This window comes from Hemitrygon akajei, chromosome 30 (genome assembly GCF_048418815.1).
Source record: "Hemitrygon akajei chromosome 30, sHemAka1.3, whole genome shotgun sequence".
Taxonomy (NCBI): domain Eukaryota; kingdom Metazoa; phylum Chordata; class Chondrichthyes; order Myliobatiformes; family Dasyatidae; genus Hemitrygon; species Hemitrygon akajei.
The window spans coordinates 36,961,112-36,985,285 of record NC_133153.1 but is presented as its reverse complement, the minus strand read 5'-3'; the positions used below and the strand labels follow the sequence as shown (position 1 = coordinate 36,985,285).

The window sequence follows — 24,174 nt, the reverse complement described above, 5'->3', positions numbered from 1 at the left end:
CTTTTGCACAGTACTGTTGTAGTTTTATGTATTGCAGTGTACTGCTGCCACAAGAAAAAACAAATTGCATGACATACGTGAGTGATGATAAAACAGATTCTGATACGGGTTTCTGTTGTGGACTGAGAGTGGGAAAGGGACAGGGAGTGGAGAGGGAGTGGGAAGCACCAGAGAGATATTAAGTAATGATGAGTAAACTATTTGTTTGGAATCAAATGACCTTGTCTGGTGTCTCAGGGCTGGATGTCACACCCCCCCCCCACCCACCCCTGGTATTACTTGACAAATACAGTACCGTGCAAATATCTTAGGCACCTTAGCTATATTTATGTGTGCCTGAGACTCTTGCACAGTACTGCAACTCACATACAACAATAAAGTAATATTACCACAAATAAATCAACAAATAACAAAATCATTGCAGAAAATTGTCATTTAGCATAAGGCGCATTTATCACACAGGTTAAAAAGTTATCAGTATAACGCCACTGGTGCTTCATACCTGATGAGACCTGGGTGGTAGCAGAGAGTTCAGTAGCCTCACGGCCTGGTAAGAAGCTCTTTCCCAACTTAGCAGTCTTTGTCCTCCTGCCTGATGGTACGGGATCAAAGAGATTGTGGGGTGGATGGGAGGGCTCTTTGACAATACTAAGGGTGGGGAAGTTATCCGGCCTGATATTTTTGTACAAAGCATTCTTAAGCAAGAATGAGACTGCAGAAAGAGTCGTATTGAGAGATCTCTGTCAGCCAAGGTTTCAGATGGGCTCAGAATCTCCACGGAGTGTAGGGTAAGAGGGGGTGCTGCACCACGTACCTGTTTGTATTTCTTCAGGATGTTTCTGTTGTGTCCGTGAAATACGTAAACTGCTCCACGGTGGTCATCTTCCAGCGGTGCTCCCACCACCACATCGTTGAACGCGTCATAGTTGAGATCGCGAACAGCAGCGATGGCGGAGCCAAAGCGAGAGTTTTGTGTGGTGTCGGAAATTTCCAGAAAACTATTGAAAATGAAAACCCTCTGTAAAACAAACCAGCAGGTTCTAAATGTTACAGCAGAGTCTTGTACTAAAATTACATTCAAACTATACAGGAAGCTGAAACCAATACAAAAATATATCTCATATTTAGAGTGAACTTTACATACAGGCTTAGATCCTTAGAGACTCGATGCAGTTGGCAACACAGGGACTGCAGACAACAACACACAAACTGTCGGAGGAACTTTAGCCAGGCAGTATCAGTCTAGAAGAAGAGTCTCGACCTGGAAAGTTGACTGACCATTTCTCTCCACAGATGCTGCCTGACCTGCTGAGCACGTCCTGCAGCTTGAGACTGAATTAAGTTATTATTTCTCCGAGGACCACGTCCTTGTCGTGGTTTGGAGGCTTGCATGCCTCAGTGACCTGGAGAGCTGTGTTGGCTGGAGTCAGGGCTTTATGCTTTGGCTCCTGGTAGGGTCACCCATGCCAAACAGGTCAAAGGGTAGAGGTCTGACTAAGAGGGTCTTCCAGGTTCGGGGGTTCACCTCAGGGCCAACAACCCTGACTGGTAAAGTAAAACTGTTACGGAAACAGCAATGAAGAATCCTTCTACATCTGAGTGTGATGGTATTCCTGAGTCTCCACCTGGGACTTGCATGACTGACAGCAGTGAAAACTGAGAGGAAGCTACTGATATGAATAAGGAAGCCCTGAACACCACCGGAGATAAAAGACGCTTATTGGTGCCTTAACCTCAGTGATGTACGGGAGTAGACAGATAGAAGTTGTTATTCTGATGAATGGCACTGGAACTTCATCTCTCGGGAGTGAATTCTCCTGTTTCTGCAGATATTCCTGCCAAAGCTGGACTTTACTGTCCACGTCTAATCTTTCTTTTAGTTAAATTATTGTTCTAAGATTCATGAGTCCAGTTTACTTATCACATGTCCATTGAAAAATACAGAGAAATGGATCACTTGCATTAACAACCAAAACACCCAAGGGTGTGCTGGGGGCAGCCCACAAGAGTCTCCACATATTCTGGTGCCAACATAGCATGGCATTGCTTGACATTTTCAGATGTCAATGAGTTTTAGGAAAGGGGTGTCAAAGGTAAACGCCATTCTTTAATGTCCAACTGTTAATTGCTTTTGATAAGATGGTGGTGAGCACCTCTTTGAACCCAGCAGCCTTTCTGGTGAAGGTGCTTTCACATGGTCGTTGTGTAGGGAGTTCAGGATTTCAAAAGTGAATGATAAAGAACTAGAATTATACACTCAGTGACCTTTTTATCAGGTAAACCTTTACACCTGCTCGTTAATGCAAATATCTCATCAGCCAATGATGTGGCAGAAACTCAACGCATGTCAACATGGTTAAGAGATTCAGTTGTTTGGACCAAACATCAGAATGGGGAAGAAATATAATCATGGACTTTGACTGTGGAATGATTGTTGGTGCCAGACAGGGTTGTTTGAGTATCTTGCAAATTGCTGATTCCCTGGTATTTCCATGCACAACACTCTGAGGTTTACAGAGAATGGTGTGAAAAACAAAAAAAAAGTGAGAACAACAACACACACAAAATGCTGGTGGAACACAGCAGGCCAGGCAGCATCTATAGGGAGAAGCGCTGTCGATGTTTCGGGCCGAGACGTCGACAGTGCTTCTCCCTATAGATGCTGCCTGGCCTGGTGTGTTCCACCAGCATTTTGTGTGTGTTGTTGTTTGAATTTCCAGCATCTGCAGATTTCTTCGTGTTTGCTCTAAAAAAGAAGTGAGCAGCAGTTCTGTGGGCAGAAACACATTGTTATTGAAAGTGATCAGAGGAAACTGGCCAGAATGGTTCAAGCTGACAGGAAGGCAACAATAATTCAAATAACCATGCGTTACAACAGTGGTGCGCAGAAGAGCATCTTTGAAGTGGTTGGGCTACAGCAGCAGAAGACCACACTAAGTCCCCACTCCTGTACCTAATAAAGTGGCCACCAAATATACGTCTAACTCCATATGATGCTGGTTTTCCTGGGAACGTTCAGGTACGTGCACTGCCTTGCCCTTTTTTGGGGGGTGAAGGACATGGGTTTGGGCAGTGCAGATGGAGTAGCTGGAAAGTAACTGCCATGCAATTTCTTTCGCCTTCTGAGGAAGAAAAAATGCTGGTGACCCTTGGCTGATGATACTGTTAGTCTCCTGATAACCACTAGGCAACCAAGCTTCCCAAGATGGCCACAGGATAGCATGATTTTGGGCCCCATTCCCAGTCACTTGCTCTAACCCTGTCGGAATTGTAGTGGAATGAGGTCAGGGAGGGAAACAGATCCCGAGGAAGTCATGGTCATTCCAAAACAGCCTACTGGCATTTACCTTGCTGAGAGAGTAGATGTAGATTCTACCCTTCTCCTTGCCATCACTGAAATACATGGGGGCACCAACCAACAAGATGTCTGTCACTCCGTCAACATCCACGTCCACTGGGGCGATCTCACTTCCAAAGTAGGAGCCGATCTTAAAAAGAAACATGGGGAGGGAGAGTGATTCACCAGAAGATTGAAAAGTTATCATGAAGCATTCTGGGTGCAAGTCTCCCCTCCCCTCACCCCAAGCTCGTGAACTCTCGACGTACAGGATGCACAGCCTATATATATGAATGAGCATTGACCAGGTGGTCAGGATGGGTTTACTGCCTGTTGTAGGATTTCAGGTATCTTCTGTCGCGTGGGAATTGAGTTCTAGTCTACATTTCCGACTTGTGAATGCCTAAGTTACAAACAGTTCATGGGAAAGGGGCCCTTTCCTAACCTGGGGAAGACCTACACATGTGTGGGGTTGGGATGGTAGCATAGCAAACCACTATTTAGCGCTAGTGACCTGGGCTCAATTCCGTCGCCGTCTTTAAGGAGTTTGTACGTTCTCTCCATGACTGTGTGGGTTTCCTTTGGGTGCTCTGGTTTCCCCCCACATTCCAAATACGTAACATTTAAGAGAAGTTGGGATATATACTTGGATGGGAGGGGTATGGAGCCCTATGAACAGGTGCAAGTAGTTGGGACTAGGCAGAAACCAGGCTGGCACAGACTAAATGGGCCAAAGGCTTGTTTCTAATCTGTAATGCTCTATGACAGATATGGAGAGAAGTTAGACAGGCCAGGAATTTATTCTTTGGAGAATCGGAGACTGAGAGGTGATCTTATAGAAGTGTATGCAGTCATGAGGGGTATCGATAGGGTGAAGACACTCAGCCTTGGGGAATCAAGAACTAGAGGTGAGAGGGGAAAGAACATGAGGGGATTCTCTTTCTTCATACAAATGGTGGCATATATGTAGGGTGGAGGGGTGGAGGTATGTCATGGTTGCCTACATCATACTGCACGGCACATAACGAGCGAACAATATCTGGCTGTGTGTGACTGTAGGCACCGCATTTTGCACTTTGGCCCTAGAGGAATGCCATTTCATTTGGCTGTATTCATGGGTAATGGTTGAATGACAATTACACTTGAAATTGAATCAGCCTGAAGTGTGTACCCTGAGCATATTGAGAGAGAATCCCTTTAAAGAGCTGATGTGACTGGTATTACTCTTCTAGGAAACAGGTTAGACCACAGACCACAAGTCATAGGAGTAGAATTAGGCCATTCAGCCCATTGAGTCTGCTCCACCATTTCATCATGGCTAGTCCTGGATCCCACTCAACCCCATACACTTGCCTTCTCGCCGTATCCTTTGATGCCCTGACCAATCAGAAAACTATCAACTTCCATTTTAAATACACCCACAGACTTGGCCTCCACGGTAGTCTGTGGCTGAGCATTCCGGAGATTCACTACTCTCTGGCTAAAAAAAAACCTCCTTACCTCTGTTCTAAAAGGTCTCCCCTCAATTTTGAGGCTGTGCCCTCTACTTCTGGATATCCCCAAAAGAGGAAATATCCTCTCCACATCCACCGTATCTAGTCCTTTCAACATTTGGTAGGTTTCAATGAGATCCCTCTGCATTCTTCTAAATTCCAGTGAGTGCAAGGCCAAAGCTGTCAAATGCTCCTCATATGATAAACCCCTTGCCTGGAATCATCCTTGTGAACCTCCTCTGGACTCTCCCCAATGACAACACATTCTGTCTGAGATATGGGGTCCAAAACTGTTGAAAATACTCCAAGTGTGGCCTGACTAGTGTCTTATAAAGCCTTACCATTATCTCCTTGCTTTTATATTCTATTCCCCTTGAAATAAATGCCAATATTGTATTTGCCTCCTTTACCATAGACTCAACCTGTAAATTAACCTTCTGGGAGTTTGTAAGAGGACTCCTAAGTCCCTTTGCACCTCTGATGTTTGAATTTTCTCCCCATTTAGATAACAATTTGCACTATTGTTCCTTTTACCAAAATGCATAATCATACATTTCCTACACTGTATTGTATCTGCCACTTTTTTGACCATTCTCCCAATTTGTCTAAGTCCTGCTGCAATCGCATTGCTTCCTCAGCACTATCTACCCCTCCACCTATCTTCATATCATCTGCAAATGTTGCCACAAAGCTATCAATTCAGTATCTAAATCATTGACAAACAACGTGAAAAGTAGCGGTCCCAATACTGACCACTGAGGTACACCACTAGTCACTGGCAGCCAACCAGAAAAGGTCCCCTTTATTCCTACTTATTGCCTCCTGCTTGTCAGCCATTCCTCTCTCTATTACAGTATCTTTCCTGTAATGCCATGAGATTTTATCTTGTTAAGCAACCTCATGTGTGGCACCTTATCAAATGTCTTCTGAAAATCCAAGTAGATGATCCACTGCCTCTCCTTTGTCCATCCTGCATGTTACTTCCTTGGCTAACAGATTTGTCAGGTGAGATTTCTCTTTACAGAAACTGAGCTGACTTTGACAGTTTATCACTAGTCTCCAAATACCCCGAAACCTCATCCTTAATAATAGACTCCAACATTTTCCCAACCACTGAGTTTAGGCTAACTGGTTTATAATTTCCTTTCTTTTGCCTTCCTTCCTTCTTAAAGAATGAAAAGGCATTTGCAATTTTCCAGTCCTCCAGGACCATGCCATAATCAAATGATTCTTGAACGATCATGACCAATGCATCTGTTATCTCTTCAGCAACCTCTCTCAGGATTTGGGGATGTAGTCCATCTGGTCCAAGTGACTTATCCACCTTAAGACCTTTGAGTTTGCCTAGCACTTTTCCCTTTGTATTAGCAATATGAAAGTTCCTGCAGATTTTGTCTTATTTATTAAAAATAAAAGAGGTTGCTAAAGCTGCCGCATATTTTTCAAAACAACCCAATGACTATAACCCAGAGTGAGGATTCCTGGCAAAGATCACCAGCAACATACAATCTCTCTTTTAGCTCGAAGTAGCCAGGAACAGCTGGGAGATTTGCCATTGTAAAGTGGGAGACTCTCCATCAGTGACATTTTCTTGACGAGCTCCACTCCGTTTATCCTACGTCCCGAGAGGCTCGATATGAACAGATGTTAGAGAGGGTGAACTGGCATGTGTCCAAAGCACATCTGTCCCACATGTGTGCAGAAAGTCAATGGGACAGTGATAAATGGAATAGTTCTGCCCCAGCCACTTCACTAACCTGTTGTCCCTTCAGTGACTGCTGCACTGTGATGTTTCCATTGTTCCTCATTGTGAATATAATGACCTTTCCAGTGTGGTTGAACCTGGGAGCACCTGACACGTACCATCGCCTTCCTGACCTTGGCATCACTGAGGTAACAGTGTACCCTGAAAGACAAAACACAGAGTGTTGGGGGTTTCATGAGCATCAGGTTTCTGGGAGGGGGTGGGGACCTCATTGATCCAAAACATTAACTCTAAGCTCATAAGAACATAAGAAATCCAAGAAGTAGACCATTTGGCATCCGGAGCCTGGTCCATCGAGGCCTCAGCTCCATTTTTTCCCCCGAACTCCACAACTTCTGTGTTGACCAAAAATTGGCCTTGAATGCATTCAAGATTTAGCGTCCACTCCAGTCTGCAGAGAGCAGATTCCAAAGACCCATGATCCTCTCAGAGGAACTTCAGCTTGAAAGGACAAAAAGACAACATCTGAAGCCAAAGTTCTGGTTTCCCATGTGTGGAAGTATCCACTTACCTTGTTGCGCCATTTCAGAACCTTATATGCTACAATGTTAGTTCTCAGTTTTATAGAATCATAGAATCATAGGGGACCATAGCACAGAAATAGGCCCTTTGGCCCATCTGGTCCATGCTGAACTCTTATTCTGCCTAGTCGCATTGACCTGTACCTGGACCATAGCACACTATATCACCTGGAACATAGAGCACAACACCACCGAATTAGGCCCTTTGGTCCATCTAGTCCATGTGAACTGTTATACAGCCTAGTCCCATTGACCTGCTCCTGGATCATTGCCATTCATACCCCTCCCGTCCATGCATCTATCCCAAACTCCTCTGGTTTCTAGCTTCCACTGAGTCCAGGCCCAAACTTAGCCTCAGCCTTCATCTCTGTGGTGAACTACATATACCTGTCTGGACACGCCCCCTGCTGACTGCTCCTGTGGCCCCTCCTACTGACCGTGGCTCCTCCCACAGACCCCGGTATAAAGGCGATTGAGGCCTGAGCCCGGCCCTCAGTCTCCAGGATGTAGTATGGTGGTCAACTACTGCTTGTTCTTTCTTCCAGTCAATAAAAGCCGATATCTCGCCTCACGTCTCAGAGAGTTATTGATGGTGCATCAATTTTATTGACTGAATGAAGGCCCTGTACCCCGCGCTGTACCTCCTGCTTTTAGTTGCCACAGGTTTACAGTCGGGGGTCAGGTTGGCGAACAGCGGTGGGGGAGGGATCTTGAGGGTGGAGAGGCTGCAAGTGGTGTCAGTAGCGCAGCTGTCGGCATGGTGCTGGGTGGGACGTGTGGTTCGGTGTGTGTGTGGGGTCAGTAGTGGGGTATATGGCAAAGTCCCACAAAACTGAGGATTCCTGACAGTGAGTGGTGGGAGGGGCCCGTCATATGCCATAGTCACACTTTTGAGGTGGCTCTGGAAGTCCAGCCCCAATAGCACAGGCGCGCACAGTTGAGGCATGACCAGTAGCGCAAAGTTCCGATATTCTGTGCCCTGCACCACCAATGTCGCTACACAACCCACCCTGATGTCTGTGGAATACGACCCAGAAGCCAAGGTGACCCTCTGGCTTACCGGCTGTGTCACGAGTCCGCAGCGTTGCACTGTGTCCGGGTCAATAAAACTGTCAGTGCTGCCCGTGTCAAACAGGCAGCTAGTCCTGTTCCCCTCCACCAGGATGTCCATCATTGACCTTGCAAGCTGGTGTGGGGCGCTTTGGTCGAGGGTTACGGAGGCCAGAGTTGAATTGCCGTCTTGGTGCCTGGTAAGCACCGGTGGGTAGGGGGCGGGGCATGTTGGCACCGACAAAGATGGCTGCCCCCATCCGGGCATGCAAGATGGCAGCCCCCATGCCTCACACGAGGTGAGCAGGCAAGATGGCGGCGACCAAGATGGCGGCCCCCATGCCTCACACGCAGCGCTGCCTGACCCCGCTCGTGGTTTAGACCTACAGACCTTGGCAAAATGGCCCTTCTTCCCACAGCTGGAACAGGTCGCTTCTCGGGCCGGGCAGCGTTTTCGGGGGTGCTTTTCGAGTCCGCAGTAGTAACACTGCGCGGGCTTGCAACTGGCAGCAGCTGTGGTCGGGTTCAGGGAGTTTGTGGAATCGCGACTGGCAGTGGCGTTGGCAAATTCGCTGGCGGGAACTGGCAGCGGCGGGGTCTGAGGTGTCCACGGAACCGGCGGGGGAATCACGTGGCTGGACAGCGTCAGCGTTGTGCAGAGCAGCCTCCAGTGTGTCGGCTGTCTCGATCGCCGAGCATAAGGTAAGATCGGCATTTTCCAGCAGCCGCTGGCGCACGTACATTGACCTGATCCCTGTAACCAAGGCGTCTCGTACGAGGAGCTCCGCATGCTGTTCTGCCATGAGAGTTTTGCAGTCACAATTCCGCACGAGTGTCTGTAGGGCTCAGAGAAACTCGGCGCTCGATTCTCCAGCCCGCTGTCATCGCGTAGCTAAGCGATGTCTTGCATAGACGGTGTTCACCGGCCAAAGGTACTGTCTTTTGAGGGCGTCCAGTGCCCCTTCATAGGTCGGCAGGTCCCTGATAAATGAGTAAACTTTCGGGGTGACCCTCGAGAGGAGAATTCTGTGCATAACTGCGGGTTCAGCTGCACTAACCTCCTCCAAGTATGAATGGAAGCATGCAAGCCAGAGTTCAAAGGCAAGAGCTGCTTCAGGGACTTGGGGGTCCAAATCCAATTTTTCCGGACGTAAAATACTTTCCATGTTTTAAAACTTCCAGTCAATAAAAGCCGATGGTGCATCAATCTCATCTGTGTTTTTTCCTCTACAGGCGTTGCCTGACATGGTGAGCATTTTCCATTCTTGTACCGGCCTCTGAGTCAGATTGTGTTGTGGGTTCAAGCCCCTCTCCTGATATCTGAACTGACACTGCACTGCAGTCTTGAAGGAGCACAACACAGTTAGAAGTCACCATCTTTCACATGAAACGTTGGAACGAGACCCCATTTGCCCTCTCAAGATGGCAAAGATCACCAGGCACCATTCGGAGAAGAACCGATATCCTGCCCCAGGATTTGTACTAAAGCCTATGCCTTACAAAGACAATTATATCACTATTGCTTGTGGGATCTTGCTATGTCAGATTTATTACAAAGTTATTGCCATGTTTTATGAATCATGTATGGAATGAGAACATATAAAGTTATGCCTCAAGTTCACCAGACATTAAGGTTTTGCAACATTGCTTCTCTGTTAGGCACTTAAACAAGTTTTCTAATTAACAAGAATGTTCTGTCAGAAATAAAATACATCTGGAGCGCAAGAGAACCCACTGTGGAGTAAAGGCTGATTTATACTTGTGTGTACGGGCTATGCTGCAGCCTACACCGTAACCCTGATCTTCACTTCTGCATTGGTCTACGCCATAGCAAGCATGCGTTGGTGTACGCCAAAACGCTAGTTGGCGGTGGGGTTTCTATGCCACTGTGTTGAGTTTCTTCGTGAGAGACATGGACGAGGAAATGCATTTCAAACACTTTCGCATGTGGGCAGGTAGATTTGACGATTTGGTTCATCTATTTTGCATCGGTGTACGCATAGCCTACAGACATGGCGGAGAAGAAGCAAATGGAAATGCGTAGGAGGAAGTGTGATGCTAGCAAGCAGACCAATCACAGTTGCTGCAGTCTGCGTCGCCGTGACGCGTGAGTAACTCTTCTGGAAAGGTGCACGTCACCCTACAGTGTAGGGTACGGCATAGGTATGGTGTAGGGTACACATTACCTATGGCGTCGATGCAACACACAAGTATAAATCAGCCTTAACTAGGACATATTGCAGCAAATGTACCGTGGAGAGCATTCTAACTAGTTGCACCACCATCTGGAATGGAGGCTGCAGAAGGGTTGAAACTCAGCCACTGGATTCTCAGCATCAGGGAAATCTTCAAAAGGAGCTGCCACAGAAAGGCAGCATTCATCATGAAAGGCCCTCACCATCCAGGGCATTGCTACCATCAGAGAGGAGGGACAGGAGCCTGAAGACACACACTCAATGTTTTAGGAATAGCTCCTTCCCCTCTGCTACCAGATTTCTAAATGGACAATAAACGCACAGACACAACCTCACTATTTTTGCACTACTTATTTAATTTGATTTTATGTACTGCACTTTATCGCTGTTGCATCACAATAAATCTGCCATGACTGAAGAATGGTGGAGCAGACTCAATGGGCCGAATGGTCTAATTCTTATCCCATGTCTTATGGTCTAAGCCTCTTCAAACCAGGCAGAGACACTTATTATTATGAGCTGTTCTTCTCCAGTATCACAGTTTAATAATGCTAGACATGGAAATATACCCCAGAATTGCTTTAGAAGGACTCAGATGTCTTAGTAGAATATTTTGTCTCAAGAGCTGTAACAAAGTTGTAGTTTTAGGACGTCTACTCACCAAGGTAGGCTCCATGGTTCTTCAGTTCCTCTGGGAATTCCTTCAGATATGCTTCCCTGGGAGGAATCACTCGCCCATAGCTGGTTTGCTTTAAGATGGCACCTGTCCAGTCATAGGCCCCTACAGCTCCAAGAAGTATCCCATCCTATTAAGCAAAGGTAGGAGAAATTGTGCACTTATCTTTGTAACTTTCTTCACCTCTACAGCTCCCCACAATCCTCCAGTTCTGACTCCTTGTTGATCCTGTTTGAATATTCCGTCATCGACAGCGCTTCTTTCAGTTGCTCTGTCTGTAATCTCTGAAAGTCCCTACCTAAAGAAGCAGTACCGTTTTACTTAAGCACATTTAAAGTACTAAGATGTTCCAAGGCACTACAGTGCTTCTCAAGAACTATCTGACAGTGAAGCATGTGGTATGAGCAAATCAGAAGCTTAGTCAAATGAAGGCTTCAAAGAGAAGAGGGAGCCCAATGTCTTTAGGAAGAGTCCACCTTATTGAACAAGAGGTTCATTAATAGCCTGGTAACAGTGGGATAGAAGTTTGGTTGTACATTCTTTCAGGTTTTTATATCTTCTGCCTGATGGGAGAGAGGAGAAGAGAGAGTGTCCTGGGTGGATAGGGTCTTTATGTTGGCTACTTACTACAGAGTTCATACAGGGGAGGTTGGTTCCAATGACATGTCCACACCTCTGCAGTTTCTTACAGTCATGTGCAGAGCAAAGAGAGGATTGAAAACGTGGACAGCTTTGAAAGTAAGCTTTAGCCAGTGTAGATTAGTGAGCACCGCAGAGAATGTAGGAGAATATTTGGAGTCAGATGCTTGCCTTTTCACCAGAGAGTAGAGCCAGCTATAAGATATTGGCAACTAACGACGGGAGACTATTAATCAAACCAGAAACGAGTGAATAAGGTCTGATGTGGCAGTGGCAACAATCAGACTCAAAATCTCTACAGTCGGCTGTTGAAGCTCACACAGAAAACAACAACCCACACCCAATTTCTCTTTAAAATGCCACAATTGCAAAGCAGAAATCACATGTTTTCTGCTGCGTTTGTTCCAAGAAGGCCTTTAATTCCATAAATCTTTGATTCTGTGCATTTCTTTCATTTCTTGGAATCTGCTCCTCAGAGAACTAAACACAAATTCTTTTCCTAAAACAACAGCATCGCATATTTTAAAACCTGTAAGATTTATTTTGGTGGCATTTGGATTCAAAGAACACCCTGTGCACTAGAGTCAAAATCAGAAGTACTTCTCCCAGACCAGGTATCTTAGGGAGAAGAGGTTCACTTTCATGAAGCAGCTAGGAACATTTTACCTCACAAGGATCTTTATATAAACAACCTTTCTACCAGAATTTCAGTATCCCAGCATTTGAAGCCAATATTCATCTAACCACAAACTTTCAATAAGGAAGTCAAACACTACAACAAGCTTTCAGCAAGACCTTTCTGGTTTAATAAAACAAAAGATCGCAATGATATCTGCTCTGGGGTTAACAAACTGCATGGAAGATTCTGCTTCGAATCTTTCAAGAAGACTTGGGCTCAGCTGTGGTGAGATCACTCCCTCATTTCTTTGCTTGTTAATTTGCAGTGGAAAGAAACAAAAATTTCCGGGCAAAGACACTGGAATTCTGGAGCAGAGGATGTAATGGAGAATAGGGAAGGAATCTGAAAACAAAAAAAAATCTTTTGACATAAACAGAAAAGGCTGGAAATGCTTGGCACATCAAACAGCATCTGTGGAAAGAGAAAGAGATTTACTATTTTCTATCTGAGACCCTTTATTATTTGGGTTTGCAAACACTAATCAGGCAGTTTCATCGATTCCATTACTAATACAAGCCTTTTAAACCCAGAGTTAATTGGTTCAATTGTTTTACTTAAAATTAAATCCTGCTGTTGCTATATGGTATTGGGTGTAGAATTATTATTTTTGTTGTAGTTTAACTTTCCTATCCTTGCTTGTACTTTTACCATATAACCATATAACAATCACAGCACGGAAACAGGCCATTCCGGCCCTCCTAGTCCGTGCCAAACTCTTAATCTCACCTGTACTTTTGTACAATCAATCTCTTAAATGTCCCTAATGTATAAAAGTATTTGCCTCTACCACCATCCCCAGCAGCACATTCCCTTCACTCACAATTCTCTTTGTAAAAACACTCTTTTGTAAAACAACCAATTAATTAGATTGGCTAATTAATTGATAGGCTCTTGATTTATAAGAGCATTGAAGGTTATAGGGATAAGGCAGGAGAATGAGGTTGAGAGGGACAATAATTCTCCCATGATTGAATGACAGAGTAGACCTGATAGGCCAAATGGCCTAATACTGCTTCTATGTCTTATCACCTCTAACCCCAAAAAACTTCCCACAAATTACACTGAAAGTATGTCCTCTTTGTATAGCCAATCCCACCCTAGGAAAACGTCTCCGGCTGTCCACTCCATCTACGTCTCTCATCATGTGATGCCTCTATCAAGTCACCTTGTCAGGCCTGCACAGGCAGGGACCCAACTAACAGGAGTCACCTGCCACTCGTTTCCAACTCATCACCTGCAACCTATTTAAACCCAGCTCTCATCCACAGTCCTTGATCACCCATCAAACCAGCCAGATTCAACTAGTTGTCCCTTGTCTTATTGCCATGTTGCCCTAACATGTTAAGTATCCATTCTCTCTTGTTTTCTGGCTCTTCATGGCTTGTTATTTTAACAGAGAGCAATTTACCATTTAAGTGATTGCTCTCTGCTAAATCGTCTCCACTGTTCTGATTTTGGGTCAAGCCTTCTCTACATTTCCTGACACACCTCTTATCCTCCTTCACTCCAAAAGAAAAAAGCCCTAGCTTGCTCAACTTATCCTCTTAAGGTATGCTCTCCAATCTAGACAGCATCCTGGTAAATCCCCTCAGTACAATCACTAAAACTTCCACATCCTTCCTATAAAGAGGCAACCAGATCTGAACACGATGCTCCAAGTAGATAAGTGAAACAGGAAAGTTATAAATTAGATTGAAAGAGTATAGGGGAAATTTACTTCAGTACCTGAGTTAAAGGGAAAGTTGGATCAGTTAGGACTTTATTCCCTGGAGCATAGGAGAATGAGGGGAGATTTGATCGAGGTATAAAAATGATGAGGGGTATAGATAGGGTAGATGCAAGCAAACTTTCTCACTGAGGTTGGTGAGACTAGAATTAGAAGTTGTGTGTTGATGGTGAAATGTTAAGGGGAACATGAGGGGGAACTCTAGTGGTCACGAGAGCATGGAACGAGTTGCCAGTGTAAGTGGTGGATGCGGTTTTGATTTAAGCATTTAAGAGAAATTTGTATAAGTACATGGATGAGAGGAGTCTGGAGGACTATGGTCCAGGTGTGGGTTGATGGGACCAGGGAAGAATAACAGTTTGGCATGGACTAGATGAGCCAAATGGTCTGCTTCTCTGCTGTAGTTCTTGTTGTAATGTGAACATAGTCACTGGAGCGCCATTAAAGCTAATGGATATAGAAGTGTTTTATTCAACAAAAATGAGCAGCAGGCATCATATTGAGATACTCTTGTAGGAAGAGGCTCCCAATCCAATATTACATGACATTTTTATATGCTAAAGATCAAAGGTAACAGCAGGACAATTCTATTTACAATGTATCTACAGTGCTTCCTTTGAATCACATATAGTTTTCAAACACCTCCTTCTTCGCACCCACACTCCAGACACCCAAAATCAGCATTGTCCGGTTTGCAATCAACTATAATCCACAGCTCCGGGAAAATTCTTGTTCAGGCTGCATTTAAAATTCAATCTATGATCCACATTCATGTTTAAAGATTGTTTGCTGATGAAATTAATATTTGCTATATACCCTAACTCCAGAATACACCCCAACAGTCTAAGTATGGTCGTAAGCAGGGATCATGGTGTTTTTTGAAATAACTTTTACATAAAAGATTGGTAGTAAATTGAGACAATAGAATAGGACAAGTAGACAAAAGAGTGAACAATCTGGCAAAAAGGAGGAGGATCCTTTTGGATTTAAAGCCACAACACACTGCTTGGCAGTATAATCCTCCACCAGCATAGAACTATAAAAACAATGAACATCTTTCAATCTGTCAGAGGGGTTTGTTTTCCAAATGTCTGTCTATCATAATTGATGCAGTTGTAATGATTGGGCACTGTTCACTGGTAATGAAGAAGCCAAGAGCAAGGTTGTGAGACAAAGTTTCTCTGCAGCCAACTTTAGAGAGTACAGCAGGAATAAGGACAAAGGCGCAAATACGAGGGCTGATTGATAAGTTCATGGCTTAAGGTAGAAAGAGTCAATTTTAGAAAACCTAACACATCTATTTTTCAACATAGTCCCCTCCTACATTTACACACTTAGTCCAGCAGTCGTGGAGCATACGGATCCCTTCTTTGTAGAAATGGTCCACAGCAGGGCTGATTGATAAGTTTGTGGCCTAAGGTAGAAGGAGATGAGTTATACAGCTCTCATTACATGCACGTGCAGTTCAACTCTTTGAGTGAAAATGCAGAAAGTTTAAAGTTAATAACTCATTTCGTATTAATAAAGTTAATAACTTATCAATCACCCCATGCTGTGGACCACTTCTGGAGGTCCAAGGCACCGGCTTCTACAAAGAAGGGATCCGTATGCTCCACGACCGCTGGACTAAGTGTGTAAATGCAGAAAAAATAAATGTGCTAGGTTTTCTAAAATTGACTCCTTCTACCTTAGGCCACGAACTTATCAATCACCCCCCATACCTGGAGTCCTACATCAGATTCCGAAAAATCTCTCTTCCTGCTGCTGCTATCAGGAAGGAGATAGATTATCCTATATCAGATTCAGAGATTCAATTGAGATCAGACTCCATTGACTGTCTCCAATTGAGTCACTGAGCAAGGTTGAAGTCGAAGAGGATGAGAGCAAGGACGGGTGGGTGTTTGGCGCCGTCTGCCTGAGATTGACTGGTCTTCCTCTGTGTCTCGTTAGCTGCTGTCAGGGGAAAATGCAGGAGTCTTGAGATGTACGTGGCCAGGATTAATTGGCAAGGCTGTGGACTTGTCTTGGAGAACTTCGAGGTTCATGTTACATGTGTTTCTGAATTCTGGATACTCTTTTCCTTTGTTATTTTTGAATGGTTTTATCGGGCAATCAATGTGGACTGGGGCTCCTCAGTGAAGAACGGCCCTTTGGCCTGCATTGGTGAGCAGCACGGCGTTGAACTGAACGAAACTGAATACTACTGGTTTGATGTTTGACATTTCGCTCGCTTTTTGCCCCTAGCTTTTTGTTCCTTCTTTTGCGCATTGGGTATTTGACATTTTCTTGAACGGGTTCCATCGTGTTTTTTTTGTTTTGTCACTGCCTGTGGGAGGACAAATCTGAGAGTTGTATTCTGTACACATACTTTGATAATAATAAATGTATCCTTAGGTCCCACACTGTAATGAGCTCTTCAGGCCTCACAGCGTTAGGCTCTGGGGCTTTCAGAGCACTTGAATTGTTTAATTGTAGTTTATGAGAGTCATTAATCACTTAGGGTTCCTTGTGTTTTTCTTGTGCTGGGGGCAGCCCACAAATGTCGCTACATTTCTGGCACCAACATAGCATGCCCACAACTCACTAACTCTAACCCGTATATCTTTGGAGTGTGGGAGGCAAATGGAGCACTCTAGGGAAATCCACACGATTACAAGCAGAATGCGTAAGTTCCTCGCTGGCAGCCTATATCAATGTAGGGGTTGAGTCACTTACATTATGAGGGGGATAGATAAAGTTCAAGCAGGCCTTTTCCACTGAGATTGGGTGTGATTAGTACTGGTGCTCATGAGTTGAGGATGAAAGGTGAAAAGTTTAAGGGAAAGATAAGGGTAACTTCTTCACTGAGAGGGCAGTGAAAGCTGCCAGTGCCAGTGGTTTGATTTCAACACCTAGGAGAAATTTGGATAGGTACATGGATGGGAGAGTTAAGTAGGGTTACGGTCAGGGTGCAGGTCACTGGGAGTTTAAATGGCTTGGCATGGATTAGGTGGGTCTGGTTCTGTGCTGTAGTGCTCTATGACTCAATAACATAGCAATTATCACAATACTTTACAGCATCACTTATAAGATTGATGTTCAATTCCTGCTGCTGCGTGAAAGGGGTTTTCATGTTCTCCCCATGACTTCCTGGGTTTCCTTCAGGAGCTCGAGTTTCGTCCCACATTCTAAAGACTGCGTGTTAGGGTTAGTGAGCTGTGGCTGTGCTAAGTTGGTGCCAGTAATGTAGCGACCAGCACGACGCTCACTGATTTGATGCGATGCAAATGGTGCACTTCACTGTATGTTCCACTGTACAATACATGTAACAAATAAAAATGATCTCTTTAATCTCTCCTTTGGGAGTCTTGCTTGGTACCCCGGCTGGCATCGATTGCCTATCCAACGTCACTAAATGATTTGAGTCATTATCACATTCTTGCTGTGGGTGTGAGCTGTGTGCCATCTGTTGTCTTCATTTGCTACAGTACACGGTGCAGAAGGGTTACATGGAGAGTTCTGAGCCACTGTATACATGCAGACCTTCTAACATCTTCCCTTTTGCAGTTGCTGAATTGTCCAAATTTCAAAGTTCAAAGTAAATTTATTATTGAAGTGCTTTATCTCACCACGTACTAACACTGATATTCATTTCCTTACAGGCATTCACAATAGTTGTCTGCTGCATCTTTCCAATATTTACTGGTTTTCCTTCAATTTAAAAAATTTTTTCCAATGCTTCTCAGCTGTTAGAGCCCCAGAGCCAAGAAACTGCGACTCATCTTATTCTCCAGAATTTACATCATCCCATTTTTCCGACCTCCTCCTCGAGTTCACTTAACAATGAAATCAATGGGTCGGACAACATTGCGTTATTCTTTAGTGGCCCTGGGGCTCATTCGGAAAAATATTAAAAGAATTGAATCTGAAATAGAGGCAGAAAATATTGGAAAGATACACCCGATGATTGAAGATATGGGACAGAGCAGATAGATGAAAAGACCGTTGTATTCAAGTATCTGAGAGCACCCCATGCTGTAGTTAGAACACAGGAACAGGTCAGTTAAAAAGCAAATCAAAAACACCCAAACCCTAATCCGTCCTACCTACACCATGTCCCTATCCCTCCACCTTCCTTACATCCATATACCTATTCAAACATCTCTTAAAAGCCTCTAATGTATTTGCCTCTACCACCATACCAGGCAGCGCATTCCAGGCATTATACACTCTCTGAGTAAAAAACTTGGCCCTCACATCCCCTTTGAAGCTACCCTCCTCTCACCTTCAATGCATGCCCTTTGGTATTAGACATTTCTACCCTGGGAAAGAGATATTCTCTGTCTACTCTATCTATGCCTCTCATAATCTTACAAACCTCTATCAGATCTCCCCTCAGCCTCTGCCACTCCAGAGAAAACAGCCCAAGTTTGTCCAGCCTCTCGTGATAGCACATGCCCTCTAAACCAGACAGCATCCTGGTGAACCTCGTCTGCACCCTCTCCAAAGCCTCAACATCTTTCCTATAGTGTGGTGACCAGAACTGTATGCACTACTCCAGATGTGGCCTAACCAGATTTTTATAAAGTTCTGATCTCTTAAAATAGAGTAAGTCATTTTCCTTTCTAAATGTTAAAAGATTGCCGCCTCCTTACCTCAGGAGCTGTTCAGTCCATTTAATTAGTAAATCAATGATATATTCAATTTTAAATAAAATGCATTTCTAGAGAAATCCTACAGTGTAATTACCTTAACAGTTCCTGACCAGCTTACCTCACTGGTGCTTGAGAGAATTTGCTGTTCAGGGATTGAAATGCATTTCACAAATAACAGTGATTACATTTCAAAAATTACTTAATTGACTGCAAAGTCCTAAGTCCATGAAAGATGATGTAGAAATTCTTTGGAATTGTAACCTTTAACATGCTTGGTGCCTTGACCTGGTGAATGTACTGTATGTCGTAATAAAAAAGTTTTAATGACACAGCACGGTAATGGTTCCAAACACACCCAAAATGCTGGATGAACTCAGCAGGTCGAGCAGCATCTATGGAGAGGAATAAACAGTTGATGTTTCAGTCCAAGATCCCTTCATCTTAACTGAAAAGTTGACCGCTTGTTCCCCACCATAAATGCTTCCTGACCTACTGAGTTCCTCCAGCATTGTGTGTGTCTTGCTCTGGGTTTCCAGCATCTGCTGAATCTCTTGTGTTTATGATTTTGCCCTTCCAGTCCAACGAGCCTGGGTTCTCCAGTTACTCCCAAGAGACCAATTAACCAACTAACCAGTACTTATTCAGAATGTGGGAAGAAACCAGAACACCAGGAGGAGACCCACATGGTTATGGGGAGAAAACTCCTTACAGGCAGCAGCAGGAATTTAACCCAGGTGGCTGATGCAGTAACAATGTCATGCTAACTGCTACACCAGCCCTAAATCTGGTACCCTGGAAGGGCCACTTTAGGTCATCTGCTCTTTCACAACTTATCTCCCCGCCACTCAGTGCAAACAACAAAAAAAACAAAAACTACCCATCACATCACACATGTTGCTTGCACCCAGTGCACAGCCAGAGGGGCATCTCCCTTTTGAGTTTATACTCTTTCTTAGGATCCACACTACCTGGTTTAGGAATAGTTATTCCTCCTCAACCAGCAGGCTCTTCAGCCAAAGGTGTTCACTTCGCCCAACTTCACTTCATCTTTGAAATACTCCCACAACCTATGGATCACTTCAGTGCTTGTTCCCAATAAATATTATTTATTTATTATTATTTCCTTCTTTTAGTCTTTGCACAGTTTGTGTCTTTTGCACATGGCTTGAATACCTATGTTGGTACGGTCTTTCATTAATTCTATTATGGTTATTTATCTATTATGGATTTATTAAATATGTCTGCAAGAAATGAATCTCGGGGTTGTATCTGGTGACATATATGTACTTTGATAATAAATTTACTTTGAACTTTGAACCGAGAATAAGCAGGTGTTTAAAATTCAAGATTCAGTATTTTTTAATGTCATTCTTCAGTAAACGAGAGTAAAGGAGAATGAAGTGATTGTTACTCTGGATCCAAAGCATAATAAAAAAAGCACTTACAAAGAACACAAACAACAACAAAAAAGTACAAGAAACTTTTATACACATTGACTGTATGCACATAAAGTAATGATAGGTGATGTGGATGTAGTGATGGGTGGGGGTTGGTGGGATGGGTTAATGGGTGGAGGTGTTGATAAGCCTAATGTGTGGAGGAAGTAACTGTTTTTGAGTCTGGTGGTCCTGGCATGGATGCTATGTAGTCTCTTCCCTGATGGAAGTGGGCCTAACAATCCATAAGCAAGGTGAGTGGGATCCTTCATGATATTGCTGGCCTTTTTCTGGCACCTTTGTGTATATACCTGTACATGCAGTAATCACATTATTGGGCACCTCCCATACCTTATTAAGTGGCCACTGAGTGAATATCCATGGTCTTCTGCTCAGATAGCCCATCCACTTCAAGGTTCGATATGCTGTGCATTCAGTGATTCTCTTCTGCACACCACTGTTGTAACATGTGGTTTTTTGAGTTACTGTTGCCGTTCTGACAGCTTGAAAAAGTCTGTCCATCCTCCTCTGACCTCTCTTACTACAGGGCATTTTTGCCCACAGAACTGCCTCTCATTGGATACTTCTTGCTTTTCACATCATTCTCTGTGAACTCTAGAGACTTGTTTGTGAAAATCCCAGATCATCAGCCGTTTCTGAGATATTCAGAGCACCCTATCTAACGCCAGCACAGTCAAAGTCACTTAGATCACATTTCTTCCCCATCCTGATGTTTTGTCTGAACAACAACAGAACCTCTTGACCATGTCTGCATACTTTTATGCACTGAATTGCTGCTGCATAATTGGCTGATTAGATATCGAATTAAAGAACTGGTGTACCTAACAAAGTGGCCACTGAGCGTATGACCACGGCAGCGGGACACCATCCATATAATCCAGCTGCGAGCTTTGTTTCAGAAGCACCATTTGGCATTCTGCGCATGAAGACTGAAAACACTTGTGAATGTTTAAAGTGTGCTGTGGTCTACTGGCACTAGACAAGGTCTATTCAACCTCAAGTTGTTTGTGGTCTTAGAAGAGAACAAACAGCTGTAGAGTTTCCTGCAGAGACTCTGCTTGGATTATCAATAGTCCTTAAGTTATCCCTGTGGACCATAAACCAGGAGGGTCTCCACAGTTTCTGCACTTGGATCCAAAGGCCGCTTGGAGACCATGGGGATTATGGCAACACCAAGCAAAATGCTGGAGGAATCCAGCAGGTCAGGCAGCATCTATGGAGGGGAATAAACAGCCAATGTTTTGGCCAGGACTGATGAATGGTTTTGGCCTGAAATGTCAACTGTTCATTCCTCTCCATAAAGGCTCTCTGATTTCCTGCGTTCCTCCAGCATGTTGTGTATGTTGCTCTGGATTGCTTGAATTTGCAGAACCTCTTGTGTTTATGGGAGTTATGGCACTGGAATTGCTTGGAAACTGAGATTCCCAAATTGAAGTAATGACCATGTCAATGTAATTTTATGTAATTCCAGCAATTCTACTGGCCACTTCTGGAGTTTAGTGCATTGAAAGGAATGCTTGACCACGTTGTCCCAGGATGCCTAGGGATAAGAAAACTGCAAATTATTGCTGTCAGCCCCTCATCCCACATTGCCTCCTACTGCAGTTTGTGGGATCTTTCTCCGTACAAGTGGTTGCAGAGTCTCCCACATTGTTTCCAAAGTGCTTCATTACCTGTAAAGTCAATGGACTGACCCGAAGACTTCAAAGTTATAAAATCTTTCTTTAATTACCTTGGCCAATTTTTGAACTCAGCTTAGGAGTGTTGACAGATTTCACCCCTCCCCCCCCCACCAATTTGGAAACCCTGACTCAGACCTCCTGACACAACTGACTCTGGCTTTCTTCAGCTTGCTTCCGAACCCGATGCCCCAGGCGACGTAAGCTGGGAGAAATGGATCGATTTTTCGCAAAGCAAGACTTAAAAATAAAATCCTTACCTCCACAAAATGTGTTGAAAATCCTGCTTGTGACATTTCCAACTGAAAAGATGTTTCATTCTGAATATTAGTTCCTGATATTAAAAGAGAAATATCTATTAGTATTATGTAACCAGTTATTATTCTGACCCAATAAATGCAATAAGCCCTTCTTTGTAACACCTGGTGAAGGACATTCAGATGGGAAATTGATAATATCACCTAGCATGGTCAAAAGTCCCTCCAACTATCACCAGCAGATAATGGTTATGTGTTCACTAGCTACAATACATATTGCAATAACTCTTCAAGTCTTCCCCAACATCAGCTCCCAAACCCATGCTTTTGATGGACAGGGAAGTCAGTTCTTTAAGACCTTTCATGCTTTGGTGCCAGCTGTAGTTTACCCTTTCACGTCTGAATCACACTGCAATAGGTTTGTGTGCTACTCCGAGTCTACACCAACATTCCCAAGGGGTACTGCTTTGTCAGGGATGTTCCTTTAGAACTAGGATCAGGAGAAATTTCTTTACCCAGAGGGTCTGAATCTATGGAATTCATTAGCACAGATTTGTGGAGGACGTTCATTGAGTATATTTAAAGTGGAGGTTGCTAGGTATTTGATTAGTAAGGGTGTCAAAGGTTATGAGGAGAAGGCAGGACAAAGGGGCTGAATAGGAAAATAAATTAGCTCGGATGGAATGGCTGAGCAGATACAAAAGGCTGAATAGCCTAATTCTGCTCCTGTGTCTTATAGATGATTTCCTTCAGAAGAGATGCCAAACTGGGTTAATATCTAATGGATGTACGTAGATCATCGAACATCACAATGCATAGTCCCTTCGACCATGTTGTTGTGTCAACCTTTTAATCTCCTCTAAGATCAACTTAACCCTTCCTTCCCTTATAGTCTCCATTTTTAATACGTGTCTTATCTAAGAGTCTCTTAAATGTCACTAATATTTCTGCCTCTACCATCACCCCAACAGCACGTTCCATGCACCCACCACTCTCTGTAAAAATTCCCTGTAACACTTTTCTCCAATCACCTTAAAATATGCCCTTGTGTATTAGCCTTTGCCAGCTTGGGGAAAAGGTGCTGGCTGACCATTCTGTCTATGCCTCTTATCAGCTTATGCATCTCCTCTCCTGAAGGAGGTTGAGTGTCACCTCTCATTCTCCTTCACTCCAAAGGAAAATGCCCTACCTCACTCAACCTTTCCTCATAGGACGTGCGCTCTAATCCAGGTAGTGTCCTGATAAATATCCTCTGCACCCTCTCTAAAGCTTTCACATCCTTCCCACAATGAGGTAACCAGAACTGAACACAATACTCCAAGTGATGTCTATATATAGAGATATATAGAGCTGTGACATTACCTCGAAGCTCATGAAGTAAATTTCCTGACAAACGAAGGCCAACACACCATACCCCTTCTTAACCACCCTATCAACTTGCATATCAACTTTGGGGATCAATAGGCTTGGAGCCCCAAGAACCTCTTTGCTCTACCTGGCTAAGAATCCTACCATTAATTTTGTAGTCTAACATCAAGTTTGACCTTCCACACTTCATATTTTTCCAGACTGAACTCTATCTACCACTTTCATCCCAGCTCTGCATCCTGTCAATGTCCTTTTGTAACCTATGGAAACCTTTTACACTATCCACAACTCCAGCAACTTTTGTGTCATCTGCAACCATACTGAACCACCTTTCCACTTCCTTATCCATATCATTTATAAAGATCACAAACAGAAGAGGATCCAGAACAGATCCCTGCAGGACAGCACTAGTAATGGACCTCCAGGAAGAATGTAAAAGAACTGACGGCCGTCTTTGAAGTAGATCTGGGTACTACTTGAAACAAACGCCCAAGACTTTATCACACTGCTACCTGTGGGAGCTGCATAATGCAACAGTGGTAACACTTCAAAATTTACTTCATTAATTGTAAAGGCTCGAGATTGTGAGAAGAGGTGGAGAAATTCATTGGAGTACAAGAGGCTGCAGACACTAGAATCTGAGAATCAGAATCAGGTTTAGTATCACTGGCATATGTTGTGAAATTTGGTGGCTTTGT

General features: G+C 44.0%; 1 protein-coding gene across 2 annotated transcripts in view; it reads right to left on the bottom strand.

The window, feature by feature from the left end:
* Window positions 1-24,174, bottom strand: part of itga11a (integrin, alpha 11a) — a 195,205-nt gene that overhangs the window by 74,499 nt on the left and 96,532 nt on the right. For both annotated transcript variants that reach the window (XM_073032614.1, XM_073032615.1), the window contains 5 exons: window positions 22,112-22,185; window positions 11,023-11,167; window positions 6,588-6,736; window positions 3,348-3,488; window positions 815-1,018 (listed from right to left, as the gene is read on the bottom strand). In XM_073032614.1, coding sequence (XP_072888715.1) covers window positions 815-1,018; window positions 3,348-3,488; window positions 6,588-6,736; window positions 11,023-11,167; window positions 22,112-22,185 — 713 coding nt within the window. The remainder of the gene's footprint in view (window positions 1-814; window positions 1,019-3,347; window positions 3,489-6,587; window positions 6,737-11,022; window positions 11,168-22,111; window positions 22,186-24,174) is intronic.